At 32.0% G+C, this 12166-nt stretch overlaps 1 protein-coding gene across 1 annotated transcript; it reads right to left on the bottom strand.

Moving 5' to 3' along the window:
* Nucleotides 1–773: 773 nt before the first annotated feature.
* LOC124372273 lies at nt 774–8631 on the bottom strand. The gene is made up of 2 exons (XM_046830653.1): nt 7397–8631; nt 774–3182 (listed from the first exon to the last, which is right to left on the bottom strand). The coding sequence occupies exon 2, from the start codon at nt 2769–2771 to the stop codon at nt 795–797; it is 1977 nt and encodes a 658-aa protein (XP_046686609.1). The 5' UTR covers nt 2772–3182; nt 7397–8631; the 3' UTR covers nt 774–794.
* Nucleotides 8632–12166: the final 3535 nt, after the last annotated feature.

Genomic DNA, 12166 nt, shown 5'->3' with positions numbered 1-12166 from the left:
AGACACTGTGTTTCTTAGTAGTCAGTGTTAATATTGTATACTATAGCTATAGTAGTATTTACATATAACACATCCTCTACTGAAGACTAGTAGTATTGTGTGGCCTTTCTACCAATATTAGACACTGTGTTTCTTAGTAGTCAGTGTTAATATTGTACACTATAGCTATAGTAGTATTTACATATAACACATCCTCTACCGAAGACTAGTAGTATTGTGTGGCCTTTCTACCAATATTAGACACTGTGTTTCTTAGTAGTCAGTGTTAATATTGTATACTATAGCTATAGTAGTATTTACATATAACACATCCTCTACCGAAGACTAGTAGTATTGTGTGGCCTTTCTACGAATATTAGACACTGTGTTTCTTAGTAGTCAGTGTTAATATTGTATACTATAGCTATAGTAGTATTTACATATAACACATCCTCTACCGAAGACTAGTAGTATTGTGTGGCCTTTCTACCAATATTAGACACTGTGTTTCTTAGTAGTCAGTGTTAATATTGCATACTATAGCTATAGTAGTATTTACATATAACACGTCCATTACCAAGAGGACTATAGTAGTAGTGTGTGGTGTTTCTGCCAGTATTAGACACTGTGTTGCTCAGTAGTCATAATGTTAATATTGTATACTATAGCTATAGTAGAGTTTACATATAACACGTCCGCTGTAGTAGTATTTTCTGGTGTCTGCCAATATTACACACTTGGTAGTCATAAAGTGTTAACTTAATATTTTTTCAAATAACCACTATAACATTTTCTTACTCAAAATTAATGATAATTTATTTATGGTTGCCACTTGGTGTATAATGGTCTAAATTAAATGGCAGAACATAGTTCTGATTTGTTTCTACATCCCCACATTCTAAACCAGACAAATAATTGTACATATGATCTTCAGCTTTACATGAACAAGAGGGGATATCAGATGTTTTGTGCAATGAACACGTTGATTTTGATGCAGTACTGTCTTTTAGGCATGCACGCCTTTCGAAGGTTCCAGTTGTGTTATATTTGAGGCCATTGTTACCTTTTTTATTCATTAAATTTCCTTCTTGATCCTGATCTCTATTAGTTATACAGCCTAGTTGTTGATTTTTTATTTTAGGACCCTTCGTATTATCACATGATTTGTTTTTACCACTTGGGTATTTGTCAATGCTTGCTCTACCATTTGTTAATACTGATCGCTCAACTGACTGTATGCCACCTGGTACTTTACAAAAGCTTGAGTTTCTTGTACTTTTAAGTTTGGTTGTGGACAAAACTTGCTTAGGAGAATTCGTGTTGCTCGGTCTGTTGTAAGGACCAAAGTAATGTGGGCGAGAGAGAAGCGGACTTTTTTTGGATGATATCTTATTAGACATGAAATCCTGATAGGTTGTTGCATTATCAGCTAACTCGAACAACACAGTGTCCTCAAATAATGGGTGGAAACATGGAATTAAACAGTTGTGAAAGTCTTCCATTACTCTGGCTGGTAAATCTTTCTCATCTTTGTGTTGATTGATATGGTTTTGATAAATTTCATCAGTCATGCCTTTAGAATGTTCAACCCCCACTATTGGGTTTTCAGGAAGTTTTGTGAAATTGACTCTCACTTTATTTTCTTCTCCTGTAATTTTTACAGATTCTGGAGTGTCTAGAGTTACAGTCACTGGTTCACTGGACATCGTTACATCAGAAACAGTCCCATTAACTGTGGTGGGCATTCCATTCTTTGGAATTATCTGGTTAGAAGATTCATCACCACTACTGTTCGTATTTTTACTAATGGATTTTTCATTTTTAATTTTAAAAAATTTTCCGGACAAGCTTTCTGTATTTTTATATGATAGTTCTGTTTGCTTTACTAAATCCTCCGTTTGAGTTGAGACTGATAATTTTAATACTTCATTTGGAACTTTTATATTCACTTCAGACAGAAAATGCTCAACTGTAATACCAACCAAACTCCAATCAGTCTGTATGCTCACTGTTGAAAGTAAGGGTTTTGTGACTGATAAACTGGGAGAAGTAATTTCTTTATTATTGCTTTCTCCACCAGGCATAGTTTCAACAGTATAAGTTGCTTCTAGAACATCATGCTTTTGCTGAGGTATACCTTTGGAGTCTTCAGGTTGAGCTGGGATTTTAATGCTGTCGCCTTTTTCATAATTATGAGCAGGATTTAACTTATCAATGGATAACTTAGATTCTAAGTCTCTAAAAAGTGGTTCCTGAACCAAACCATGTCTGGTAGATCTTAAGCTTTGATTCAAATTATTCTGATTCCCTGTGAGGTTTTCGTATTTACTAAAATCTTTTGATTCTTTAAAACACACACTTGAATAATTATTTTTTACAAATGAATATCTATGTTGTTTCTCAAGTTTAATTTCCTTGCTAGAATCTGTATCATTTTCAACTAGCTTGAACTGTCCATTACCATCAACAAGTTTATTTATTTGTTTTGGGATATTAGTAGTGATGGCTTCAAATGTTTCAGCATTCTGACAGTATTTTGAAATGTTTGAATTTATTGGTGATGTACTTTGGTTGGTTTTATGTGTTTCAATAGCGTTTCTTCCAACCACAAATGTTTGACTCAAAATTCTATTGGGCTTCATATATTTTTTAATTTCTGAGGAGCTTTTTACTAAAGGGAGTTTTATTGAATTTTTTGATTCTTTACTTTTAATTTTATCACCAAATAATTGTTCTTCATATGCTTTTCCTTTTCTCTTGATTAAGATATATACCTTGGTTGGATTGAACATTGGTATTATTTTTTGTCATATTAACTGTGTCCACATTTATATCACCATAACAATTTTGATTACCTATATGGATATTGTTTTCAGATTGGATGCTTAATTTCGAAGAAGAAACTGCTGTCTTCAAGTAATTTAAGCAATTTAAAGAGATGACAGAGTTATTTTGTTTTGAATTCTCTTCATTAGAATTGATTTCATTAGTACTGTTTTCAGTGTCCCCATTTCCTCTAATACTTTTCAGAACTGGAAACTTTACTTCGTTTACCTTTTGTTCAGGGTAAATTTCTCTGATGTCTTCTTTATCAACAAAAACATTACTTTTCATTTTAACTGCATTTTTCAAATTATCTTCAACCAGTATTGTGATACTCACCTTAGGATCATTTCTTACGTTTGAGCACAATATAGTTGTTCCTGAAATGGATCAAATATAAAAATTAAATCAAGTATAATAAAGCTAAATGATAAAAATGGTTATGGTAGCTGTGTTAAATTGGCTGATCACAACACATCCTCCCCACTCTTGTTGGCTATGTTGACTCAGACATGTAGCACAGGCAATGTAAACAGTTTAGTTCTGCCTGTAATCCTCTCCAATTTGATCAGTTCAGTTTATTTCAGTGCCATGTATGAAAATACAAACCATGGCAATCAACCATTAAATATAAAAGTAGAACGTCTGTAAATATATAAAGCAATAAGAAGTTTATAGTAGTAATTATAATAATGTGATATTTTAAAATAACTCTACCAAATCTTTCATATTCAAGAAGAACATTTTAATCGAGCCTTAACTTATTCATCATTAACAGTAACGTTATCCATCAACATCTTGAGTTCTTATTTAAATAACTTATTTAAATTATTAATCAGTTTACAGTCAAAATTTACGGATTTACATGACACTGTATTTAATCTTTGGTTTATTTATTTACCAACTTTAAAAAAAAATCCCAAAAGGCTGATTACAATTATATGTTTAATTTGCTAACAATGTCAAACATTAATAATAATATCATAACAACAATGTCAATAAATAATCAATAATCCTAACAAAGCCAGTACACTAGAGATAATAAGTGGATTTAACAATTATAAAGTTGGCTAACTAAGACAGGTGTGGCTCTTAAGACACCACTAAAGTAACACCTGAGCATCATAAGCACTAATTGCAACACATTAAATCTTGGTCTTTTAAAGGTTTATAAAATACATACTGACGATTAAATTAAGTAAAGCTTTTAGGCTTAATAATTGACAAACATTTATTGTGGGACAAACATGTAGAAAATTTATGTCTGAAAATAAATTCCAGTTAATATGCTCTTAAGAAGATGTCATATTTTTGTAATATGGAAACACTGAAAACAATATATTTTGCATATATTCACTCAAATATTTCCTATGGTATTTCCTTGTACGGTGGTATGTCATAAAAAAATTTAATAAAATTCATTTTCATCCAAAAAGAGCAATTAAGTTAGTCATATTAGGACTAAAAGTAAGGATTCTGTCAAAGCTAATTTTACAAATCTAGGCATTTTGACCGTATATGGGCTGCATAATTTTCAGTCGATTATGTATGTGAAAGAACATATGCTGGGAGTAATGCATACAAAACAAGGGGAATGACTTTAGTAGAAAGCAATCACCACAATTTAGAGCTTGCTAAGAAAAAGACAAGTAATATAGGACTTAATTTTTTACGAATGTTACCAAATAACTTAAAACAAATAGAATCAAATAAACAAATATAAACTAGTGCTAAAAATACCTTATTAATATTTCTCCCTATTCAACAGATGAGGTCTTTATAACTTAATTTCAATTTGTAAATAACATATTTATTTACACAAGTCTATTTGATTCTTGAAGTCTTTTTTTGCCTTGAACTACATGTAAATTACTAAATGTTAACTCATGTATGACATTGTGTAATACTAAAATTTCATATGTGACACTAAACCTTGTACATTTTACATAAAAATGAATAAATAAATGAAACTTTAGAGACTAAAACAATTTTTAAAATACTGTACAAAGATTCTGAACATCCATAGAAAAAGAGTACCATGCCGGTTGATTTTACATTTAACAAAACGCTAGTGATATAAATCTTCTAATGATTTGGAGAGTTTTTAAATGTGAAATCATTGTGACAAAACACTTTTGGGCAATCAGGGTATCTATTTAATATGTTCCTCCAAGACTATTCCCTACCTCCTGTATAAGTGGACTGACAGACATCTTAATTTTAGTGCTTTAAGAATAATGTTAAACCTCAAGTAATCTTTACGCCCAGTGCCGCATTTCCCTATAGGCCCACTAGGCCCAGGCCTAGGGCGCAAAATTTTAGGGGGCGCATAAATTTTAAAGTACACAAAAGAAAAAAGTTGCGGCGGCGGGTGGTGTTGGCGCTCGGCGGGGCGGGTGGCGAAGGTCAACTAGGTCCGGGGGTATATATATATATATATATATATATATATATATATATACTATTGTAATTATCGTTCATCAAAATTACGTAATTAAGAAATTTACTGGATTTCTACGTCAGTGTAATCAGAGTCCTCTGGGGGAGGGGGGGGCGCTCTTTGGTCTGTAGGCCTAGGGGCGCCGAATTTGTAAATGCGCCCCTGTTTACACCCTTACTTTAGGTCATAGAATTATGAGTGCTGTTTCTGTTTAAATATATGATCAATGTGCATCCAGGTGCTTTTACATTTTGTTGGTATTGTCGTGGGTTTATTTAGAATAAAACTAGTTATTTTCCACTTTTTTATTGAAATGGTAAAAATCCATGTACTTGTACAAGAAAAACTCTAATATTTGAATGTATATCCATTGTATCTTTAAATGATATCTTGCTGAATTCTTCAAACCAGAAATAAAGCTATAAATCGTTAACAATTAACTTAATACTCATGGCTAGCCAAGACCAGGGTTTGAGTTTTGTGTACCGCCAGTATAACTAAACAATATTGTTAAAATCTGACGAAATTTAAATTCAATGTTTAAATTTAAAATGTAAATTCTGTCCAAACCTAATGTTGTAACCGTATTGTATTGAGATATTTCCCCAAAATGTATTTGTTAAACTTAACCAAGGCTTTCTTCTAGACCATCAAGAGTCCTGCAAAAATCAGCCATTAAAGAACGGAGAACATGACCAAACTAAGAGTGCAGTAATCTGTGTAAAACTTATTAATCAGTCCTCGGAACTCACTGGCTGCTTTGATCAAAATATAATTTTATATTGTAGAATGACTCTTTCCTCTCAGTTTATTTTCACATGATCTCATTTCCTTTGAAATGCCTCAAACGAATAAAAAATGCCTTTCAGGAATATCCATTCTCTTTTAAAACTTTTCTCCATATTTGGATTGGAAATTCACACACATAAACACAATCTTAAATTGCCTCCTTTGATTTAAACTCAAGCAAAATGTATCCAATCTTTATTCTAGTTGTTATTTAGTCACCCAACTACATTTTAGTTTTTTGATGTAATTAATTGGTTTCTCACAAATAAATCTTAAAGTTTTGTTAAAAAGCTCAATAAAAAAAACTGAAAAATACCCTATCAGCTAGTTTTCTCTTTTAAGTCATATCTAATGTGTATGTCATTTTTAATTTTAATATTTTATGCCACATTGATTATTTATATAATAATAGACCAAAGGTTAAAATATCTGTAAAAATTAAAATGTGAGAGTCCCACAAGCATTAATTCAGTGTGCTATTCTTCTAAATGTTGCAAGGTCATGAATAACACATTGCTATATACAGATTGTCAATTTAATGTACCATTTGTCAGGGTATTTGTTACAGATTAACAATCAAGTATACAAATCAGGCAAAAACAACACATATATGAATTATACTGTTGAAGTTTCATTAGAATGTTTTGTTGATTTCTTGAAGATTTGGGAGGCGTTTCTCTCTCATTCTTATTACACTGAGTATGCTATTGAATATGTCAGTCTCATACTATTTTACATTAATTGTGCTTGGCCAACTTTGTGTAAAACAAGCAACTGTCTAGTTATGTTATACTGTGAAATTCAGCTTTTTATCAAGATCAGAAATCACTTCCATTGAGGGAGATCGGCGGTTTGTGGCGGCACTGAGACGTTTGTACCATGAACGGTTGGTCGGGGCGGGTCCGTCCTAGGGGTCTGTGGGTGTGATGCTGGCATTGTGTGTGAGGAGTGTGAGTGAGATAACACACCATAAATATTATTTATTTATAAATTATAGTTATTAGGTATTATTAATAGTTGTTGGTTCTTATTAAAAATGGAAGTTGTAATATTAATTTGTGTTATGATTGTATAATTATATTTTTTTTTAGATGTATCATATTTATAATTTTTTTAGTGTTTAGATTAATGTTTAATTTAATGTCTTTAGTAAAGTAGATTAGTGTTAATATTAATTTGGTTAATATTTGTTAATAATTATTGTTCAGACAGGTTAAGTGTAAGAAAGGGCCATGAGAACCTAACTTTGCCTGTTTAAACAATTTTTTCATTTCATTTAATGTAATTGTTATTGCAGTAAAAATATAACCAAATATGCTAAGTAATAATGAATTCTATCAGTTATTATATAATTTACATACTTACGGTTTGACAAGTTTTCTGTTGGGTTGATTAGACCAGTTGACATTTCACTTTGTTTTATATGGACACTGCACAATTTACAAGGTTCCATAGTAATACCTGACATTTTGTTCATAGGCTGTTCAATATAAACATTACTCTCAACATGGGAGAGAACTGCATTAGAACATTGTTCTAAAACAGTTTTGGAAATATTTAGATCTTTGACATCTAATTGAACTGATTTATTTTTACAAATTTGGAACTCAAGATGTTTCTCAAAAACTAATTCATCGCTGCGCTCACTGCCTTTTGTTTCTTCTAAGTCAAAATTGTTTTCTGAAAAGTCTTGATTCCGTTTCACAGTTTCAGGTAATTTTTGGATTTCATTATTATTTTGTTTTTGGCGTCTTTCCTAACCCTGAAGTGATTGGCTCAGAAATGTCTTTTTCTTCACTAACTTTTATTTTCTCTTGTGAAGTAATAAGACAACTACCAGTTTTCTGTTCAAATGATTCACGAATAATGTTTTTCTTCTGATCTGATCCTTCCAAAATCTTACTAACTTGACTTAAATCTTTTTTAGTGACTTCATTTCTAAGAGGAAAGGAATAGTTTTTTCTTACACCAATGTTACTTATTCCAGTATTTGTTTTATTGATTTCTTCATCCTGTGATTCACTAGCTGAAGTCAAACTTTTATGTTTCCAGTCAAAAGTTGGTTTTGAAAAGTTGGATATTGTTTTTGAACCAACAAAGCTGCTTTCATTATTCAAATTTAGGTTATCAGGTTTTACAGGTTCAGTGTGGCCCATCTTCGATGAACCACTCACTTCCGAAAAGGTTTTTAACAATTGTAAAATCATGTCACAACCTATATTAGGATTTGCTTGGAAAAGATTTTTTTTTAGACATAATATTTGGAATAGTAAAGTTGTGTAGTCCAATAAATGTTTCAGGGTTGTTAAAAAGATTATCTGTAGCATTTCTTTTTTTTGTTTTATTTTTATCACAAGTATTATTCACAATTTTCACACTAAGATCCTTAGTTTTTTTAGTACTTTTCAAGGAGTTCCCGGATGCATAGTTCAGTTTTCTTTTATTTTTCAACTTTGTAGGACACGTTTTTGATTTCTTTGAACAAGAGTTAATATTTTTTGGATAAACTTTGTGGGTTGCTAAATGTTTTGTTTCTACTCCAATTGACTTTTCTGCAGTGCCTGTTTTATTGTTGTAAGTGGATGTCTTCAAAATCTGTTGTTGTGTGAAACAACTTCATCGATTTGTTTTGTTTTATTTTCTATATCACTTATTTGCTCTTCCATTGACTTTATTTTAGTCAAAAGCATCGGTATTACATCTGATTCATTTTTTTCATTATCATGTTTGCAAATATTTTCCGCAGGTTTGTTTTTTTGTGTTCTGTCTTTGTCAGTTTTCCTCTTTCCAACATAAAGGGGAAGAAAAACTTTATTTTGCAAGTTACTCTCGAGAACTGCTGGTGGCACACTCTTCAGCAGAACATTCCTGGGGCCTCTCGCAGTGTTGCCAACCCGACAAGTTGCTCTGTTGCTACTCACACTGTGCACTATCGATCTTTGCGACTTTATCTTATGTATATATTTTAGACTATGGTTTGACTTGATTGAAAACAAACTTGTAGATTTCACTTTTTGCTCAAATGTTTTTGTTCCGGTTTGAAAAGTTTTTTGTTTCATGTGTAAAGCAAAATTATCCAAAAATTCCTTTTCTTTCGACCCCAAGGAAGAAGTTTTTGGAAGAAAAAATATTTTATGTTGGTTTGGAAACTTTTTTCTGTTTCTGGTAGCCATAAGTTTTTGTAAATCGATGCTCTTCAACATGTTCAGGTCGTTTTCATTGAGCTTCAGTCTGTAGCTAGTGTCAAACACAGTTTTGGGGATATCTCCAGTTTTGTTCTTTCTGGTAAACCAATTCCAGAAAGATGAAATTCCATCCGGTTTGTAAACACTGACATTGACAGAATTATTGTCATGAAGAAGTTTTTCAAAAAGTAACTTAGGCATGTTGGTTTATTAACAATTAAGCTCATTTAAATACACTAAACATACGATTTTAGTAAGATTAACATTTAAAAATACTATTAATTTGGATTAAAATTATAAATACACACAATTTTAAAATCGAATAGAATAAATAGATTGTGTTGTTTTTTTTACCATATGATTAAAGTTGACATATGACAACTTTGCTGGACTAAATGTCTTCTAGTAATCTATTGTAAAATACATTAATTAGTTATTAATGTTTTAAAATTTAATGTTAACATTACGGAATAGATATAAGCCACATGAAAAAAATATAAAGCTCAGCAATTATAGTGTTGTAGTATTACTTTGGTAATTGCACTACCAAGATAATTATAATTTCTGAGGATAATAGCAAAAATATATATAAATCTCAGGGGTGGAACAAACAATCCTGCCACCTTAGAGTCTCCATTCAGTCACGAAATAACACAGTTACTCATCCTGCTACTAGGAGCTGAGCATTAGGTACTTATTTTATAAACTAACAATTATAATGAGAATGCACTGGTATTCTTATGGCTTTCTAGTAAGAGTACCAATGTTGCACCATGACACGGTAGAATAATCTAGAAAATTGAGCATGTTACAGGAACCTTATTGCTTGATTGATTTATTTATACATCTGTGCAGGGGCAAAATTTTATATTTTATTATGTGGCGCTTTCTTAAATTTAACCTAACTTAAAATTATACGATGTACTGTAATATCTAAAATTAAACTTGTAACAAAGTAACACACTATTTTGATATAGTCGTAAACTATTTTAAAAGTCCTACAACAATAAATATAACAAAATAAGTTTTTACAGTCACCTTCATAGCTTTACAATCTCTCTGTATTCAGCAAACCCTACTCGTCGACCCCTTAGTCATTCGCTCCAGCAGATACTTTTTAATAATCTCAGTCCCACAATGTTATATAGCAATATTGGGTTAGCTAAAGTACACAACATTATATAACGATACCAGATTAGCTAAAGTAAACAACGTTATATTACAATACTGGACTAGCTAAAGTACACAATGTTAACAATTCCAGGCCCACATGAAGTGATAATGGTATTTACACTTACCGTAGAGTAACAGACACATGGGGCTGAAAGTCTTATATAACAATACTAAGTACACAATGTTATATAACAATACTGGACTAGCTAAAGTACAAAATGTTAACAATTCCAGGCCCACATGAAGTGATAATGGTATTTACACTTAACGTAGAGTAACTGACACATGGGGCTGAAAGTCTTATATAACAATACTAGACTAGCCAAAGTACACAATGTTATATAACAATACTGGACTAGCTAAAGTACACAATGTTAATACTCTCACCTCCATATGAAAATTTATGATTATGGTTTTCACAAGTGTATGTTACTGTAGAGTGACATAGACACCTGGTGTTCAAAGTGTTAAGCCAATGAGAACTGTACTCGGCTTTCCTTTGCTTTAGGTGTTGGTGGAAGGGAGTTCCAAGAATGGCAAGCGGTAACTACAAATGATCTGGAGTATACAAAGAGGTGTGGTGAGGCATAAGAACATACATGATGTCTTTCCATTACTTATGAATTGAGGAGTCCATAGGGGAGTCCCGAATGTAATTGGATCTTTTTAATTATATTCCCTTCAAAAGTATAGTACAAAATTAATCCACTCTATAGCAAACAAGCTACTCTATACATGACATGATTCATAATCATTGGTGTTGTTCCATCCTACCAATTTTATAAATGTACATTTTGGATGTTTAGATGCTTGTTGTTACAAAATTTACTGAACCGACCGATATAAAATGTGGAATGAGCTAAATTTCAACACTGGAATAAGATACAGAGCAATTTGAATTTTTTAAGGGCACCACCCACTGGCATCTAAGAGGCTAAACATAAAGAAACTTGAACTGTTAACCTAAAATAGTGAAATGGTTCTTTCCTGTGAATTTGAAATAGATGTACTTGTTTTCAAACTCAAATCAATCAATCAAAAAATCTTTATTTACATGATCATCAAGATACAGTAATGGCGTCAAACAATACAAAGTGATATTAAATAGACTTTACAGTAGTTGTAAAATTTAGTTATGTATGTTAAAAATGTCTTGATCAGTCTTCTTTCACTGCAGGAACTTGTCAAGGCTGTAGAAAGGTCGCTGCAGTAACCATTCAGTCAGGCTTGATCGTAAGCTTTTTCCCTGAGTGCGTCTTATGTCTGTTGGTAAAAGATTGTAAGATTTTTTTCCTGAGTATAAGGCTTCTTCTTGTACAGGGTTGTCCGGTGTAAAGGCAGGATATAGTTTGAAGTTGTTCTTGTTCCATAAGTATATATATCTTGACCTTTAATCTGCATGCTTCCATCAACATATAACACTATTTCCCTGATGTAAAGAGCTATTACTGTGATAATTTTCAGGCTTATGAATGCTTCTCTGCAGCTATCCCTAGCTTGTAGCCCATACAGGATTCTTATGGCTCTCTTTTGTAGCAGGAGGATACGGTGTAGGTTTGTGCGTGATAGGCAATTTTTGAAGTAGTTTGATCGATTGTCTGTTTGATGCGCTTTAAGGCATACAGTGAGGTGTTGATTTTGGTGGTAATACTATCAGTGTGTTTGTTCCAGGACATGTCATCGTCAATGATGACTCCTAGGAATGTTGAATTATTCTCCCTCATCACTTCTGGCAGTGCTGTAACCAAGTCTTTTTTCTTACCAAAGGCTATTTGTT

This window comes from Homalodisca vitripennis, unplaced genomic scaffold (genome assembly GCF_021130785.1).
Source record: "Homalodisca vitripennis isolate AUS2020 unplaced genomic scaffold, UT_GWSS_2.1 ScUCBcl_2824;HRSCAF=7932, whole genome shotgun sequence".
Taxonomy (NCBI): Eukaryota; Metazoa; Arthropoda; class Insecta; order Hemiptera; family Cicadellidae; genus Homalodisca; species Homalodisca vitripennis.
Note: the sequence above shows the minus strand (reverse complement) of the source record. Positions and strands in the feature narration are given on the sequence as shown.

Excerpts from the sequence above, each read along its gene's own strand:
- LOC124372273 (XM_046830653.1), bottom strand. The coding sequence starts at position 2,771 with ATGTTCAATCCAACCAAGGTATATATCTTAATCAAGAGAAAAGGAAAA.